This window comes from Labeo rohita, chromosome 17, assembly GCF_022985175.1.
Source record: "Labeo rohita strain BAU-BD-2019 chromosome 17, IGBB_LRoh.1.0, whole genome shotgun sequence".
Classification (NCBI taxonomy): Eukaryota; Metazoa; Chordata; class Actinopteri; order Cypriniformes; family Cyprinidae; genus Labeo; species Labeo rohita.
Window position 1 is genome coordinate 20,066,936 of NC_066885.1, and position 19,898 is coordinate 20,086,833.

The 19,898-nt window shown below is 38.0% G+C and overlaps 1 protein-coding gene across 5 annotated transcripts in view; it reads left to right on the forward strand.

Annotated features, from left to right (window-relative positions):
- Positions 1 to 19,898, forward strand: part of nhsl1a (NHS-like 1a) — a 67,469-nt gene that overhangs the window by 13,738 nt on the left and 33,833 nt on the right. The window contains exon 1 of one of the 5 annotated variants that reach the window (XM_051134161.1): positions 5,866 to 6,451. The exons of 3 other annotated variants lie outside the window; for them this stretch is intronic. In XM_051134161.1, the coding sequence (XP_050990118.1) occupies positions 6,265 to 6,451 (187 nt within the window). In that variant the 5' untranslated portion in view covers positions 5,866 to 6,264. Of the gene's footprint in view, positions 1 to 5,865; positions 6,452 to 8,950; positions 9,096 to 19,898 lie in introns of those variants that run through there. One more of the 5 variants, XM_051134163.1, reaches the window with a different exon arrangement.

The following is a 19,898-nucleotide window of genomic DNA, read 5'->3' on the forward strand; positions in this document are numbered from 1 at the left end:
TTGCTTGGCGGGGCCTGGCCCCCCTGGCTTTGCTGGGCCCCGGCTAGGGGGTGGGGGGCCCTTGGATCGCCGGGCCCAGGGCCGGTCTGCTCTGGTGTGGCCGGCTGCCGGCGGAACCTGCGGGCTTGCCGCCACGCCCCCCTGGGACGTCTGCATTGTGGCTGCCGGATGATCCCCCTCCGGGCCCTCCTCTGCCCTTTTCTGGGTGGGGGCCGCGGTTGTCCCTGCGGTGGTTCTCCTGGGACTCTCGTGCTCGGGGGGGCATCCGGATGTTTGGGCCCGGGTCTCCTCCATGTCTGCTTCATACCTTGCGGGCGGGGCTGTGGTTCCCCACACACACTATTAAACATTTACATGGAAGAACCTTATGAACACAAACGCGCTCACACACACAGGTGTGCACACAGGTGTACACACAAGCATTCACATTGGTGTAAAAACAGGTGCTCACAGACACACACTGTCTTGATCTGCTGTTGCTTCAAAACATGTTTTGTAATATTAGTTATGTGTGCTGCACAATAACATTTAACATGTAGTATTTACTGTGATTTATATAGATGTTGGTTGTTGCTGCAGTTACTCTGCTGTTGTGTCTTCTGTTGTTTTCTCCTTTTGTCAGCAGGTATGGAAGCAGATTATCTTTTTTTTTCTCTTTCTCTCTTTCTCTATCCTCCTTCTCCTTTTTTTTTTTTTTTTTTTTTTTTTTTATTTTTTTCTTCTCTCTCTCTCTCTCTCTCTCTCTTTCCCCCTCTTCTGTTGACTTTCTCCCCAATTTTTATTTTATTTTATTTTATTTTTTTTCCCCGTTTTCTCTATCCCCCCGGTCTTGTCTGTAATAGTATGGTTAAATAAAAAGGTACATAAAATTAAATTAATTAAATACATAAAAAAAAAAAAAAAAAAATGGCCGTGAATGATGATAACATAGCTACACATACACACTGTCATGTGTTATCTGTGTTACTGACAGGCCGGGAAAAAAAAAAAAAAAAAAAAAAAAAAAAAAAAAAAAAAAAAAAAAGATGGTTGCTGATACAGATGGTGACCTTATGTGAAGTCTGTGGTGACAGCTGTGATACTGGAATAACACAGATACGATCATTTAAGATATCAGGGAGAGAATGACTGAGATAGGACAGTGACAGAGGGCAGGATTTCCTCCTGGTTTTGCAAATGTTTCCTCTTTGTCTCCCTGGCTGAGACTATAGTGTGAAAGGAACCTTATAACCACTGGCTTTGAACAAATCTCCTTGAACTTGAAATTAAACATTCGGCCTATTGTAAACTTGCTGTATTAAAAATTATATGGTGTCTACTTGATCAAAAATATATCTGGTTTTGTTTTGGTTGGCTTATATAAATGAAAGCCACTTGACTGAGTTGCAAAGTAAAAAGAGCTCTTCAAGATGACTTCAAGCGCATGAGTAATTTTGTTTAATACTCAATGGGATGGTCTTTGTTTATCATTTAATCAATCCGCTTTGCAAGATCCATATTAAACGAATCAGCTCAGTCCATTCATTTTTTAACAGCTTTTAAGTAGGCCAGAATCACCTAAAATCACCTTCCTACAAGTCTTAATGTCTTAACGTCTTTATCTGAATTTCGGATGCAATCAATCATACATGTGGAAGGAAAATCGTGAAATGTCTTATATTATATATCTACTTATAATAATTATAAATAGAAACTGGCTTTGGTTTTGGTCTGTTTCCACAAAGATCACTGACAGTCACTTGAGAAGAAAACTAAGCGAAACTTCAGATTGAAGGCCCTTATTGCATTTTGTGCAAAAACAAACAGAATCAACCCAGAGAAACAAAACAGATTTAGATGTCAGGTAAAAGTAGGGCCACGGGGGTAAATGTGTCAGTTAAGGTCATTGGTTACGGTTCAACAACAGCCTTTAATGTGGTTTTAATGGCTTATTAGTTTGCCAAGGCCATATGACTGGACTTTATGGTTGAAATATGTGACTCCACCGCTGTTGCTCCCTTTTTCCAATTTAATCCTAATTGAAAACATCTGATCCTGGGGTTGTTTAGTCCTGCTTTAGCAGGGAAAGTGCCTTTCAAAATACCTCCAACATTAATTTTTTGGAATGTGTCTGTGTGTAGAGAAGGAGAGATTTGAATTCATTGGTTTATTTGGGTGGAGTCGACCAATAAGTAAAACCGCAGTTATGGTCTGTCTGGAATAGATTGCATTTCCATTTCATTTCAACTTTGCAGTCTGAGCACATGCTCCTTGTAGAGATTCCAATAGTTACTGAAAACCGTAAGCGTCATTACATTTTATTCAGTGCCTCTTTACGCATTAAAATATAAAACCAAACTAAACTTTATTTGCTTGAATGTGTTTATATGAAAACCTTCTTGCCAAAAGGAAAGCTGTCATAAAAACTCAAACTATAACCTTAAAATACACGGTTTTGTTTTTAGCAGGACACTCAAGGGGTTCCCTGTCTGTCCTCAAGGAATCGTGGGGCAAAATGGCACAAAAACACTGTGCAGGAGTGAAAATCTTGTGTAAACAGGAAGGCAGCAAAGCGTGTCGGATAAGCTTCTGTATCGGGTATCTGTTACAGCTCTGGCTTGATAGTTTGTGTTTCCCTCTCTTTATATATCGTGCCTTATCTGATGTTTTTAAAGGCTTGAATGTCATCCCAGAATATGAGGAACAGCTGCCTGTTGGGAATGTAATGATGTCTTGAGTTAGTGCTTGAGTGACATTAACAAATTTAGTAACTGGCTACACTGAAGTATTTTCCTTTAGACAAATCTTCAGGAGTTGTAATGAGAATGTTTGTGTTCATAGCACCCTCTTGTGGTTGAAATACGTTTGCTAATTTGCTGCTAGACATGGTGTACGTTTATAATCAGACATAAATGGAAAATATCTAATAGTGCCAAAAGGTATTGGCTGTATTATTGTTTCAAGTCATTATTCTGACATTACTGCAACATCCTTAAGCACCAGACATTAACTAGACTGGATTAATTATCCAAGCATGCCAAGAGCACATCAAATGTGGTGTTGAATTGATGTTAGTCCAATTAATTTTATTCATATTGATTAAAATAATGAATTTTAAAGCCAGTGTCTATTTATATGCATTACTGCTGAATTGTGGTGCACGAAAACATGGCATGTAAGACTGTTTTGGTGCCATCTGAGAGCATTTAAGGGTCAGTGTGTAGCTTCCAGATTAATGCCATGTAAAGCAGTCTGAAACATTTGGATCGCTGCTTGATTTTAAAGCTGTTGGGAAGCATTTGACTATAGGCGAGCTGATTGTGCCAACTGGCACACGCGTTCTCACTATTATCAACAATTTGGTGGAGCCAATATAGGCCAATAGTCGGAACGTATAACACAAGAAACTTTCCATCCACAAGGAAAAAGGACTCATTCAGACCAATTTCTTTGATTTAACTAGCTGATTTTTAAAAAATATTATTTGTGCAATATAAATGTCACTCTGTTTATGAATATGTCTGCCTGTTTAAAAAACAAAGAGTCAGGAATGGCTCTGAATGATTCACTGACTGACTGAGTCTGATTCATGGCCCTGTCCCAAATGGCACACTTCATGTGCACTTGCGCTCTAGCGGACTTACAGTACAATGGCCCCATTCGTCATTTTATCTTTCAGAAGGGTGCCACGAGCACCCTCGATGTGCACTTTTGCTGAGCCGCACATTGAGGTGAGCTTCACGGCAGACTTCTACCCGAGTCAAAGCGGCATTACGTCATCAAAGTGTGGACTCACGTGACGTGAGGGTTTATGGTGCGATTTGGGACAGGGCCTGTGACTGTTTCATTCAAATGCATGAATCTTTTTCACTGACTCTTTAAAAAAGAACTGGTTCATAAGAGTCATTTGTTTGAGAATCAGACATTACGGTTCGCGCTGCAGTCGTTCTTACATGTTGAAAATATTTACACCCTTATAATGTAATTAACTATTGGAATCTTATGAGGTGATACCTGATTAAACTACATGTGGGCTCATGCAATGTTTTCCTAACTAGACTTTAAATTGTCACAGTTTAATGACATTAATACTTTTATACTTATATACACATAAATACTTATTATAATGGCTTTAACTGTAAATATCGGCATTGCCCCCATATAAAAAATTACGCCGATATGTCTTACTGATAAGAGGAATAAGTTAACTCACATGTGCTCAGGGTGTGCTTGCAATTAGATCATATCAGAAGTGTGTCTTGAAGCGAAGTTTTGCCTGAATGATGATTAGATTCACTGTTTTGGATGGCTGCACTGAAACTGAGATTGCAGGTACATAATGAGGCTTTCCTTGTGTGATAGCGTAAACAGTAATAGCATGTGCAAATAACGCTTAGACTGTGTTTCTGATTAAATAAAGCAGTAACTGATGTCATAAAATCATAAGTATGTTTTGATTTAAAGGTCAGAAGCTACAGCTTACAAAAATCACAAACATGACACTTGTAAATTAAATACTTTTATATATACTGATTTATTCATTAATGTGTAATATGTTATATTTTTTAATCAAATTATGAGCTCTAAAAGATTTTTTAATTCTCCTACAACTATTTTGCTTTAGACCATCTACAACTGTTAAATCTTAAAATAAATTGTTAAGGTTAGCACTGCATCTTAAAAAGAATGCAGCGATTTATATATAGTTTATTTATAGTTATTTTTAAAGCTTCCATGTACTGTCATTATAAAAGAACTTTATTACTGTTTATTTAAATTCTAACAATCTTGTTAAAAACTAACCAAAATTTAAAAAATAACTTTGCTCATAATTTCTGCACAGGAGAGAGTTAGTGTTGTTTCCAAACAAAAGGAAATATATCAGTATCGTTATCGGCCAAAATATCGGCATATCGGATGTCTCTAAAAATTCAATATCATGCATCCCTTATATCCTGAGATGAACTAAGAAAGTCTTGAACTAAGAAAGAGATGTATATTATCTTCTAAATATGATATTTAAAGGGGACATCAGATGCCCATTCTCCACATGTTGGTATGATTCTTTAGGGTCTTTATGACATGTCTACAACATACTTTGGCTAAAATTCTTCAATGGTCGTGTAAAACACCTTTTTACCTTGTCAAAAACAGCACTGTTTGCAGCAACCCATTTCAGTGCATGTCTGTTTAAATGATAATGAGCTACTGCTCACTCCGCCCCTCTCTTCTGTTTTTTTTGTGTATTCGGCAGTGCATTACCATTAAAAACAAATCAAATCCACTGCGTCTTCAGCGTTTTAAAGCTGTGAGAAAATAAAGACTCTTATGTCCACTTTTACATCCAAATACAAAACACCTGCATTGCTTACGAGACACTGTTGTCACTACGAGCGTGGAGAAATGGCGGACAGCGTACAACTGGCTGAGGAATATGCTAATACGAGACAGTCCGTCAACAGTTGTGGGCGGGGCCTGTGCGATATGACGTCATACTGCTCAGAAAATGTGCACTATACTGTCAGTCTGTACACATCATAGATAAATAATCATGCTAAATTCATTAAAATAACAGACACACTATGTGTCAAGTCTAAGAGCCTTTCCCTGCTCACCCGTAAGACACTTTAAAGCGATTAATCTGCTTTATCTATTTATAGGGTGCGTGTGGACCACGCTACAGTGTTGCCTTATGAAGATTAGGCAGCAGGAGTGTAAGAATCTTGTGGTTTAGCCAGGAGCTGTTCAGTTTAATATTATTTCAAATCGCCTTATTCATTGAGCGACATAACAGATGGAATTTGTTTTGCTCCACCTGAAGAAAGAGCATGCAGAAATCGTGCTGGAGCAGACGCAGCCAAGCTGGTGGAGCACATGAGTGTGCACACTCATACACACACACTTGCTCACGCCAACGCACCGACGTGTCACAGCTGGGGAGCAGAGGAAGTTCCCCACTTTCTATCCAAAGTTTTTCTTAGGACTTCCTGTGAGTGCACTTTGCTTGTTTGGAGTCAAACTTAATCAGATAAACAAAGAAGAATGACTTTTTTGAAGCTTAAAGGCATGTTGAAGCCATAAGAGGACATTTCAACATCATATTCTGAAGCATGGATATTCTTGAAGGACCCGCCCTTGCTCTTTGCAAGCGTGTTTATAAATCCTCCCTCCATGTTAGAGTGATTTAAGCTGCTGTTTTGCATTTTGTAAGTAAATGTGGGGCATTTGGAGACGTGCCTGACTCTTCGGTTCAAGTCAGGCTTTTGTTGGCGCTGGTTCTTGGAGATGTGGGGAGAGAGGAGCTTTCTGAGGTACAGGGGGGAGTTGGCAGAGGGTAAAAGTCTCCCTGTACCTCAAACCCTTGGTGCTCTGGGTCTTTCGCAGCGTGGACACTTTTTCCCTTGTCACAGAGAGCAGCTGGAAACTGATGATGACTATGATGAGTGGGTTTATGCTCCTCTCCATCACAGAGGTAAGCAGAAGACACTCAGTTTCAGTTTGTTTGTCGAATGAGCTGTTTGTGGCAGTTCCTGTGAAATAGAACATTAGAGGTTTAAATATTGTTAAGGATTTCATCATGATTAGAAGGAGAATCCTAAATTGTCCTCCACTAAGGGCTTTGAAGGAAGGTGTCAGGATGATTGACAGAGTATAGTGTAGGACACTGTCAAATTACATTGAACATTAACGATAATGTTCAAAATTTCAGTAATATTTTGAAAGAAATGCTCTCCAAGGCTGCATTTATTTGATTAAACAAAAAGAATTAATATTGTGAAATATTATTACACATTAAAATAACTGTTCTCTATCTTTATATATTTAATAATGTAATTTATTCCTATGATGGCAGAGGTGAATTTTCATCAGCCATTATTCCAGTTTTCAGTGTCACATGTTTATTCTGGGATTGTTCAAATATGCTGATTTGGTCATCAAGAAACATTTCGTATAATTATTAACGTTGAAAACAGTTGTGCTGCTTAATGTTTTTTGGAAACCATGATACATTTTATTTAGTATTCTTTGAAAATAAAGTTCAGAAAAACAGCATTTTTTTAAAACAGAAATCTTTTGTAACATTATACTTTTGATCATTTTAATGCATTCTTTCTAAATTAAAGAATTAATTAAAAAAATAATCTTTTTGGTCCCAAAATTTTGTACGATAGTGTGTGTTTTGATTAAATTCAGACTACAGATGCAACCCTTTCTCTCTTTGCGGATTGCCATATTTCAATTAGCAAATTAAGTAATTCAATAATAAGTATTATTATAATTATTATGTTTATTAATAGGTGAACTTTAAGAACATGTAGCCTATATTTCACACTAAAATACAATATATATTTTTTATTTTATGAGAAAGAAGCCTGTCATAGGACATATGAGATTTCCCTGACAATTATACACAATTTTTTTATATATATATATATATACATATATACAAATGGTTATTTAAATAACACTTTTGTGTGTGTGTGTGTGTGTGTGTGGCATTATGGTAATGATCATTTGGGTTAAAACACAATACCAGTCAAAAGTTTTTGTAAAGTAAGATTTTTAATGTTTTTTTTTAGAGAAGTAAATTGGTAACATTTTAAAATATTTTTACTATTTAAAATAACTGATTTCTATTTAAATATATTTTAAAATGTAATTTATTCCTGTGATTTTAAATCTAAATTTTTATCATCATTACTCCAGTCACATGATCCTTCAGAAATCATTCTAATATTCTGATTTATTATTAAACTAATCTTAAACATTTAATATTATGTTGAAAACAGCTGAGTAGAATTTTTCAGGTTTCTTTGATGAATAGAAAGTTCAGATTTATCTCAAGCATAACTGCTAAATGTAAGTATTAATTTAAGTATACTAAAAAAAGTATACTGACTCCAAGCTTTTTAAATATTGATAATAATAAAAATGCAAATCAGCATATTAGAATGACTTATGAAGGATCATGTGACACTGAAGACTGGAGTAATGATGCTGAAAATTTTGCTTTGATTACAGGAATAAATTGCATTTTTATTCCTTTTTATTAGCATTTTGCTTTTTGAGCAGAAGAGACTACTTAATTGTCATGAAAATAATTTTATGCAAAGTATAATTTCTTCTTCTTCTTTTTTTTTGTCTGATTCACCCTGATTCACGTCTGTAGTCTCACTTAACGATCTTTATTAGGTCCATCACACAAGTTTTGTAAAACTCCAGCAACGTGATTTTATTTACCTTGTGAAAGTCAGAGATTTCCTTGTAAGGAGTCCAAGGTTAACAGTCTGATTTAATTAGTCAATCCATCCTATTTATTCTCACTCCTGAGTCAAAATAGATGTCTGTAAAAGTAAAACAGAATTGTCTGCAGTGACCTTCTAGTATTTGTTCTTGAATTAGGTTTGATTTGATAATGAAAGTTAGATCTGTTGATATGAGATTTAAGGTCTATTTGCACTGAGATGTTGTCAGATTAACTAACTGCACATGACATGGTCAAAATGTAGCACACAAAGCATGTTTTGTGTGTTTTTGCTATTAGACTAAGCATTGGCGGTCGATGACAGCTTAGGACAATGACCTTTTATTTCTGTAACAAACAATTGAGTCGAGGGGATTTAGCTATATTTAACTTTGTGTGTGTCAAAAGCCAGCGACGGCTGAACTGCTGACAGCTAAGTTAAGAACAATCAATGCTCTGCAGGGCTGCAGATGGAGATGAAGAGAGAGAAAGAGAGACAGAGAGAAAGAGAAGGAGGGGGTCTCCCTAACTGAGTCAGTCACTCTCACACAATCTCTCCACCTCTCTGTCCTTTGTCCCGCAGTGTCAGTCCTGTGGAACGGCAGGACTATGGGGTTGGATAACACTTTCCCAGGGCGCATGAGCTGGCAGGTTGCCACCGTGTGTGTGTGTATACGTGGGTGAAAGCGAGGGAGGGGGTTACAGATAGTGCCTATGAACCTGTGTGAGTGTTTGTGCTCGTGAGGGAAGAGGGGGGGCGGCTGCTCCGGCTGGGCTGTGTGAGGACAGTGCGCTGCGAAACTCTTGACACACTTCTCAGCAAATACCAACACACAGTGGAAGAGGCAGGAGACCATGTTCTGTCTGAGAGGTAAGTGTCCGAGCTTCAAAACTGGAAGAAAGAAAGACAAAGAACAGCTAGGAGACATAAGTAAGTTATTGCAGATTCAGAGCGTAACAGTTCCCTGATGGAAGACAAAGGGAGGGGAGTCGAGCTCAGCTGTTAGTTAAACGTCCTGCTCAGTTTCAAAGCGCTGTCCTCTCTCCTCCGGGTTCCTTTGTTTTCCTGCTAGGAAGTGCGGCTCGCGGGCTGTCGGGGAGGAACGAGTGGAAATCTGTCAGAAAAGTTACGGTGACCGTGCCAGAGTTTTGAGGTGATGAGGGCTGGGTTGTTTATAGGGAAGGAGGAAACTTCTATCTGATCTGTCTTTTTGTGAACTATCGAGCTGTGATTCCATGGCAAATGTCTCTTTAGAAATGCAAGTTTGAGATGCAAGTGTTGCAGCTTTGTCATTTTTTGTGGTTTTGGCTCTGTGCTGGCATCTTGTGTTCCTCATTTGCTGTTTAAACAGTGTATTCAATACACTGTGCTTGGTCAGACATAGAAATTAGTCATCATTTACGCATCCTCGGGGTTCCAAACCCGTATATGAAACAGAAGTTTAGAAGAATGTGCTGGTCGCTTTTTTCTGTGTCGTTACAATGAATGAGAGCAGAAGCTGTCAAGCATCAAATGTATCATAAAAGTGCTTTTTGTCAGTTTGGAGAATGACAGTTACATTGATCATAAGGAAGATGATATTCTTCAGGATATTCTTCAAAAATGAACTGTTTTGGTTTAATCTAAAGAAAGAATGTAATAGAGGTTTGGAACAACTTGCGTAAATTATGTCTTTTTGTATTTTGGTATGTGTTCTCACTCTATGATGCATTAATATAGTAGCTTTTTGTTTTACAAAGTTGTGTGTGCATGTGTGAGTGCATCTTTCTTTTGGATGGATGATTTGCTCTTTGTCCTCTTTTTTTCTCTCTTTTCTTTTTGTCTGTTTTTTTATATTTTGACTTTTTGCTGTCCAGTGTATTTTTCATGTCAAGCATCACAAATGTTCCCAGAATGCTGACCTGATTTTTTTTTTTGACACCGGTCACCTTTTTTTATTCACCAGTGACCCGAAGGTCATGTTATGAATACTCACACTGGTATTTTGACTGGTTAGTGCCAATGATTTTCACAACACGTCTTCAAAAGTACTCGTTTTGACTCTTTTCTTTAGTGTTTTGATAGTAGGGTCAAATAAAAATAACCAAAAATTGCCATTCAACATTATGCATATGGATCTAGTTATCTCAAGTGCTGTATTTTACCATCTATAAAGTTTTAAATCAAAGGTTTTATTTTTTGAAATCACTGATTTAGTACCTTGGTTTTAGCCTCTTAGCTGTCACCCATCCTCTCAGTGGGACGCCTAAGTTTACTTCATCATATTACAAAGAAATCCTAATCTAATCATGACAAACTATACATCATTGGAAAGGTCTAAGACTCCCAAATAGATATTTTGTGTTTTGTGTTAAAAATGATGTAGGAAAAGTAATAGATTAATTTATGACATGAGTGCACCTGAAAAACCTACATCATAACAGGACTTTTGTCACAAAAGACTTTCTTTGTTGCCTTTTTCCCTATCACGCTTTATGTTCAAAAATGGGAGTGACAGATAAAGGGTACAGTACAGTAAAAGTACAGTAGTTTTGTCGGCGCCAATAGCCTCATGGTTAGTGCGTCGACATATAGCATAACTGCACTTATGGTGACCCGAGTTCAATTCCCGTCTCGAGGTCCTTTGCCAATCCTGCTCCCAGCTCTTTCCTGTCATCTCTCTACTGTCCTATCACAATAAAAGGCATAAAAAGCCCCAAAAAATTAGTTAAAAAAAGTACAGTAGTTTAAAATTTTGCATTTTTTAATTACTCTCTTAAATTAAGTTTAAGACATTTTTTATGCCGTTTACATTTCACACATTGCAATTTTATTACATTTTTTTAGTTTGTTAGTTACAATATTTGTTTATCAATACAATGGTTCGATATTTTTGTATGCCATCTTTTATATTTCCTAAGTTATTTTTTTCCATTTTTATTTTATTTTATTTTTTATTTTATTTTTTTGCTGAAAAGTCAAAAATAATGGCAAGTTCTTACAACGCCTACAGTGCTATTGGGGCATGTTGTTACAAAACATGTTAAAATAACTGTATTTTTGCAAAAGAAAAAATTAACTCAACTCCATGTCATCAAAGATGTTCATGTCTTTCATCAATCGAAAAGAAATTAAGGTTTTTGAGGAAAACATTCCAGGATTTTTCTTAATATAGTGGACTTCAATGGGAACCAACGGGTTGAAGGTACAAATTGCAGTTTCAAATGGGCTCTACACAATCCCAGCTGAAGAATAAGGGTCTTATCTAGTGAAATGACCAGTCATTTTCTAAAAAAACTAAAAATGTATTTACTTTTTAACCACAAATGCTTGTCTTGCACTAGCTCTGTGAAGCACGTATGTGACTTTACGCATTACCTAATCACATTGGAAAGGTCACACGTTTTTAGTTCTTCGTCTGTGTACTCTGGTTCAAAAAGGTAGGGTAGAGAGAAAAACTCCATCTCATTTTCTCCTCCAAACTCAAAATTGTCCAGCATCGTTTTTTTACCTTTTTTGACTTTCTTTGTGCGTTCGCTTTGTAAACACTGAGTCTGTACTTTTGTGTACAGTATGTCACGTGTGACCTTGCCAATGCCATTACGTAATATGTGAAGACGAGCAAGTGCAAGATGAGCATTTGTGGTTAAAAAGTATATACAATTTTATTGTTTGTTTGTTTGTTTGTTTTTTTTAGAAAATGACCAATTATTTCCCTAGATAAAACCCTTTTTCCTTGGATGGGATCGTGTAGAGCCACCGAAGCTGCATTGAACTGCAATGTGGACCTTCAATTTATTGATCCCCAATGAAGTCCACTATATGGAGAAAAATCCTGGAATGTTTTAATCAGAAAACTTAATTTCTTTATGATTGATGAAAGAAAGACATGAACATCTTGGATGACATATGGGTAAACTATCAGGAAATTTTTATTCTGGAAGTGAACTAATACTTCATAAACTTAATTTTATTTTATTAAAACATATGCTGACTATGGTGTGTTGTCCTTTAGTATTTTCTTCAACTAATAGATTGAAATAGATATATAACAGATCAGATCCACTAAACTGCATGCAGCCTGGCCTCATTCTTCATTGTTCTGTAAACAGTATTGTTTACAAAAATCTGTCCTTTGCAGCAGCACCATGAACGTGGCTGCAGTCAGTCTGTAGCTGAGGGCTCTGTGCAGGTTGAGACAGGTTCGTATTTTAAAGTCAAGCTCCAAAACAAGCGCATTCATATCACTCATATCAACACCAGCAGCTCTCCTCCTCTCCCCTCAAAAACCCTTGTGGATTTTCCTTTTTAAGCTAATTGTACACCAACACACTGCACAACAGCATCCAAGTAAGTGCATCTGCTCTCATAACGCAAAGTTGCTTTATGGACTGACTCCTGTTGTCAGAGGTGTAATCACTGGGTGCAAATGTATGCGGCGACCCACAACCCACAAGCTTCTCTAAAAGTGTCACATGATGGAGAGACAGTTTAGCGGCTCCCTAATGAGCAGCTAAAAGAGCATTCTGTTAGTCAGCTGCTCCTCAGGTCTTGAATCAAATCAGCGTCCTTCTGTGACTTAAATGAGAAGTAGAGACGACTCTCGTGGGAGGCAGGGACTGGTATTTCATGGAGTGTAATTCACTTTAAAAGCCTGAAAGTGCTCTTCTGTGTAAGATTTTTTTAAATAAATGAAGCTTCCTTGACCTAGATAAAGGTACCCGCCTCCTCTCTCTCCGTTTTACTCTTTTCCAGAAGAGCCAGAGCAGCTGATTGGACGTAATCCAACTATTGTCTCACTCTTTTTGCGATCCAACCCAGAGGACCAATCATCCCATCATATCTGTTCAAGTAGGAGGATTTTGCCTTGTTCTTGCTTGCTTTGGACTGAAGATGCAGAAGATGAAGTCTTATGAGCATCTCAGCTGTCAGGATGATCATTTTTCCAAATCTCAAAGTGATTACCCAGGCTTAATTGTTAAAACACCTGGATTTGAATCTCATGCAAGCATGAATGTCTCATTATGCACTTTTTCCCATTTCACACAAGGCATTCACGGTTCCTGTGACAGTTATGAATCGTGGACATTAGCCAGGGTTGGCTCGGAGCCTGAAGAATGATGGCCATTCCAGATATGTCAGCCCCACATGAGGGTCTCAGTCGCTAGGCGTGTGCGGAGCCGACCCTCCCTTCCACATTAGTGAAATTCTGAGTCTGATCCCTGTAACATTGGTGGAGACCATTGAGTTTGGCCAGCACATATTTTCAGGGTTGAGGTAATGAGCAAAGAAAGGCCGTTCTTCATTTCAGAAATGAGAAGAAGATGGAAACGTTCAAGGAAATTAATGATTTTATTGTTGAATCAAAGTCTCAGGATGTTATTGCATTCTTTAAGACACTGTGGAAAGAATGAGGGACAAAACATTGAGAGATTGACAGATGGGAGGATTTGGAAATGTAGTCCAAAAGCACCCCCTAAAGCTGAAAATGGTTTCCTCCTCCAAGACGCTTCTTCGTAGGAGTCTGTGATACAGAGCATCTGTAAAATATATTTTATGGGCTGCGTGTTTGCACTGTACAAATGTCTTTTGAAATCAAGTTATTTATTGCTTAAAAGAAATGTGGTGCACTAGAACTACTGTGTAGTAGTTGCAACATTGAAAGTTCATCAAATATTTCACAATCCTCAAATTTACTAACAATAATCTAGGCATATTGCAGTCTAGCTGACAACACTAGTGGTCTGAATACTGGAATTGAGGGAATGTCATTAAGGGCTTTAAGTTGACATTCCAGTAATCCATATTGCACATGGATGTATATAGTAGATAGCTATATATATACAAGTGAAGTGGTATCTGAAATATGTACATTTGTACATGTCCTCCTTTTGCTTTAATGACAGCAGCTTTTAAGCTAAAATGAACTCCATAAGTTTGTGTAAAACCTGATTTGAGATTAGGGATGTTCCAATTTTTTAATTCTGGCCTATAGGATAAGCCGATAATATTTTTCATGTTATGTTTGATATTTAATTTTAGCGCTGAAACCCTATTGTAATTGTCAGAATTTTCACAGATCAGCGACCTCCACGTAAAACCGATCGTGCAGATCAAACCGTAAGTCATAGAGACGTGAAACTTGGAGGGATGGTAGTACTCAAACTGCGTACAGCGTGACCAATCCCTATCGGCCTGATGGGGACACAACAGCGAACAAAAGTGTGAAATCGCTCATAACTCCTAAACCACCAGTCTCAGGTTCAAGTGTTGTATGTCGTTGGAATCCTTGGCTCGTGGCGGACAAAATGCATGCCTCAGAATTAAGAGCCGAAATTTTGGGTTATTTCACATTTTTTTAAAAACCTAATTTTGTGAACTAGTCCTAGGTTTTTCACCCGATTGGAATGAAACCAGTGCAGAAAGATTCTCTGGGGAGTGAATATCAGTAATTGTCAAAAAAAGTTTAACTTTCGACCCACCTGAGTTATAATCGGCAATCGGTATAATCTGTATAATCGGTAATCGCTGCTTGCAGCTATATTTATTATTATTTTAAAGGGGACATCGGATTTTCCACAAGTTGGTATGATTCTTTAGGGTCTGCAACATACTTTGGTTAAAATTCCTCAATAGTCGAGTAAAACAACACCCATTTACATTGTAAAAAAGGCTCTGTTCACAGTGACCAGTTTCGGTGCATGTCTCTTTGAATGATAAGCTACTGCTCACCCCGCCCCTCTCTTCTATTTTTATGTGTATGCAGTGGCGCGTTACCATCAAAAACAAAACTAATCCTCAGTGGCTCTAATGTTGGGAGAAAGTGAGAACTCTTATGTTCACTTTTACATCCTACTACAAAACACCTGCATTGCTTACAAGACATTGTTGTCGCTACAGCCGCCCAAGCATGGAGAAAATGGCAGACAGCATACAAATAACTGAGGGTGGAAATATGCTAATATGGGACAGTCCGTCAGCAGTCGTGGGCGGGGCTTGAGCAGTCATGACATGACACAACTGCTGACGGAAAATAAAAAACGGCTTGATAATTGAGACTGTTTAGGTTTTTTGGGGGGTCATGAATGAATGCTTTTTTATCATTGTAGAGTGGTTGTCTCCACACACTGCTAAGACACATTTATATGCAAAGACCATGTAAAAGTGAATTTTGCATTCAATGTCCCCTTTAAGTTTATAAACTTTATGTCCAGTTTAAAAAAAAAAAAAAAAAACAGTCTTCATTGTGGTCTCAAATATTTAGACACTACCATACATTATGCTGAGTACATATCCAGGCACACATGTAGTATACAGAATAGTAAATGACAGGATATTAAATGGCAGGAAATTTCCCATACAATAGCTTTATCTGATTGAGGTCACATCCACTGAGTCAAGAATGACAAAGGATAGAAATGATCCAAATGAACACAACAATAGAGCCGTGCACACAGAGTTGAGCATACTGTCTGCTCCAGCAGGTGCTTCTGGCCGAATTACAAGAACTCCATAGCGACCTTTGTTGAAACCCTCCGACCTTGTAGTTTGTGCGCCCAAGCAAGCAGGGACTCGGTGGTGCAGACCTGCACCTAATGGGGGCGCACAATCTCTGTTCAGAGCCACTGGTTTGTGTGATTCGTTGGAGGAACTAACCTGAGTTTACTTCTGTAGGAGGAAATAAAATTTGGAAGGTAGTGGGATTCTACTAGGTTTCTAATTTAGTTTGTCTTTCTCATTCTCTCGTATTCATAAACTCAAAAAATGAATAAACAAACTATATTTCTTCTATCACAAAAAGTGTCAGATTTGTGAAACTCTAGTACCTCTTAGCTTAACAAATTTGCACTGCATCTTCACAGATGCATTACTGTTCATTCAATTAAGTGGATCCAGATGCTTTGCAGACCAGTGAGCAATGACCACACAAACACATACTTCACTGCTTGCGACAAAAGATGTTTCTGGGAAAGAGACTTAGAAAACTACAATTTCTGCTCTATGATAAACCCTCAAAGTGGCCACGTCACTGCGTAAACTTCATAAAATGTCGATGTGCATGTTACTCATTTAGGTTAACACGGAGTACAGAACGGACATGCGTTTAACATTTGCTGCCAGGCATGTTAAACGATAAGCCTACAGCAGATTTATTTGGACGTGATAGTATTTCTGTGAAAAGCTCTCTTTGGGCCAGGGTGGTTGTATGTAAGTTTAAGCTCTTGGCAGGACAGCTTCTGGTTGCTGGAATTCTCATCTGGTCCAGTTCCTGCCTTTGGCGGTCATCCAAAGAATTGAGCTCAAGGGTTTGGATTAGACCCCGGATGGAGTTTAATCAGTTCTGATCACGATGAAATGAACGATTATATTATATCCAGATTGTCTATGCAAGCATAAAGTGCTGAAATTTAGGAGCGTGTTGTTGATCTATTTGGGTGAGGGATATCTTTCCAGCCCCAGATTTATGTCACCTATCCTGGGGCTCAACACATTATCTGGACTTAGACAGTTACGTTTGCTAGAGATAACCGAGTACAATGCGCTTTCTGTTCTACTATCTGTTGGTCATATCGTATTTCTTTCCCTCTCTGACTCTCTAATTCTCATGTTTTCTACTCATCCTATGGCCACAAACAGCTGTGCAAGTGATTCAAGGTGGTTTTATGGAAGACTGATTGTATAACTTTTTAGTTTTAAAGGGATAGTTCACCCAAAAATTAAAATTCTGTCATTAATTGCTCACCCTTATGTCGTTCCAAACCCGTAAGACCGTCGTTCATCTTCGAAACACAAATTAGGATATTTTTATTGAAATCTGGAAGCTTTCTGACCCTCGTTCAAGAACCAGACTACCATGTTCAAGAACCAGAAAGTTAGGACATTGATAAAATAGTCCATGTGACATCAGTGGTTCAACCCTAATTTGACAATTTTTGCGCGCATACCACCCCCACCCCAACAAAATAACGACTTTATTTAACAATTGAAACAAAAAAATGTTTTATGTAAATTATTGTGCCATTTTGAGCAATTTTTGTAGTCCCAGTAGAGGTACAATTCTTCTCATCTGCTCAACTATGGTGTTTCTATTTTTTTTAAAGGAGAAGTTCACTTCCAGAACCAAAATTTACAGATAATTTACTCACCAAATTGTCATCCAAGATGTTCATGTCTTTCTTTCTTCAGTCGATAAGAAATTATGTTTCTTGAGGAAAACATTTCAGGAATTATCTCCATATAGTGGACTTCTATGGTGCCCCAAAGTTTGAACTTCCAAAATGCAGTTTAAATGAAGCTTCAAAGGGCTCTAAAGGATCCCAGCCCCTCAAGAAGGGTCTTATCTAGCGAAACGATCGATCATTTTCTAAACAAATTGACAATTTATATACTTTGTAACCTCAAACGCTCATCTTGTCTACTCCCTGTGTTGCGCATGCAAACTCTGTGTGAAAAACTCATTCATCTTGTTTTCTTCTCCAACTTCGTTGTCGAAAATTGTAAATTTTTGTAAAGGGCATTTGATCTTCTTTGCATGCTCACTTTGTAAACACTGGATCGGTACTTCTGTAGGACGATTTTGAACTTGGAGAAGAAAATGAGATGGGAGTCAACTGTATTGACCCGGATTACACAGACTACGCATGCGCTTCACAGAGAGTAGACAAGATGAGTGTTTAAGGTTAAAAAGTATAGAAATTATCAATTTGTTACGAAAATGGCCGATCGTTTTGCTAGATAAGACCCTTCTTCCTCAGCTGGGATTGTTTAGAGCCTTTTGAAGCTGCATTTAAACTGTATTTTGGAAGTTCAAACTTGTGGGCACCACTGAAGTCCACTACATTGAGATTCCTGAAATCTTTTCCTCAAGAAACATAATTTCTTATCAACTGAAGAAAGAAAGACATGAACATCTTGGATGACAATGGGGTGAGTAAATTATCTGTAAATTTTTGTTCTGGAAGTCAATTTCTCCTTTAAGCATTTAGGTAAAAAATTGCAATTATCCATCATCAGTTCAGCACCTTTCCCAGGTGACCATCTGTACTGCAAAACCTGCCTTCAGCAGCACTTGGATGTGAAGGGATAATCCTGGTTTACAGATTAGACAAGCAAGCTAACTTGCGTATTCCCTCAGTCTAAAGCTTTAGGTAGTTAGTGAGAGGACAACAAAATACTAGACATGTTTTCACTGATTCTTGTTCGATCTCTTTGTCTGTGAAGAAACCAGATTTGCTCTTGTGGAATATTGTACAGCTCTGGCATGATTTGTGGAGACCAAATGATTGTGGAGGTTTCTTTAGATGCCTGCTTGTCTTGAAAAAGGTAGATGTGGGAACTCATGGTTGAACATCCTAAACTGGACCAACGTTGAGATACTGCTGTAAAGCAACGGGATGATTGCATACGTAGACTGCCTATCCACCGAACCAGCTGGGAAATGCTGGAATAGGACCTACTATGAGGACGAAGATGAACTTCTTCCTCTTTATACTCGCAAAATACACCTCCAGCCCAAGACGGAGGGCAGCCTTCGCCGCAGACTCCTCACCTCTAAAATTCACCAGCAGCAGGACGCACTATGGGCGCCCAAACCCTGGGCGAGACCACCAGCTCGAAAGGGCGTCCCATTGCAGGGTCAGCCCAACTACACCTTCAGTCCATCCTGCCATGACTGGAAAGGTAGTGCTGCAAATATAGTTTGCTCTTGTTCATCAGAGGAGCATTTGATTTGTAGCTAAAGTGCAAAAGATAGATCTCTCACTTTATAATTTCTGTTGGGATAACAAAGAATGGCCAGTGGTATTAGCAGGTGTTAAAACTACAGAGCTAGACCCTTGATGGGTTTTGACAAGTTTTTGGTAGTGAAAAGTTGAAGAGCGATGATTAAAGTATAGTTTAATGTGTTGCCCGGTTTTAAGGATGGCGTTTGAAGTCTAGAACAAGGCAGGCCTTGACAAGTCTAGTTCTGAGATACACAATAGCAGCATGTGTTACAGAACTAAAGAGAGATTTCGAGATAATCTGCTCCATAAAGAAAATACGGGAATGTTCAAAGAGATGTTCTTCAATGTAGATTTTAGCGATAGTTCACAGTAAAAGTAAATTTGTTATTATCTAAAACTGTAAGGCTTTCTTTCTTCTGTGGAACACAAAAGGAAATATGTTGAATAACATACAGACCCCTGTTTTCCGTATGATTACAAATGATATTCATTTTGATTCACAAAATGAAAATTCTGTCATTAATTACTCGCCCTCAACCTGTAAGGTTTGTTCATCTTCAGAACACAAATTAAGATATTTTTTGATGAAATCCAACAGCTTTCTGACCCTGCATAGACGACAAAACAATTGACATGCATGTGCAATAATCGTGCGTGGAAGACTGACACAGAAGAAAAATTGTTGAATAAGGTTGTTATTTTTGTTTGCTTTGCACACAAAAAGCATTCTCGTAGCTTCACAAAATACGGCTGAAGCACTGATGTCACAAGGTATTTTTTAATGATGCCCTTACTACTTTTTTGGCCTTAAACGTGGTAATTGCGTTGGTGTCTATGCAGGGTCCAAAAGCTCTCGGATTTCATCAAAAATATCTTAACTTGCGTTCTGAAGATGAACGAAGGACGTGAGGGTGAGTAATTAATGACAGAATTTTAATTTTTGGGTGAACTATCCTCTTAAAAAAGCAGC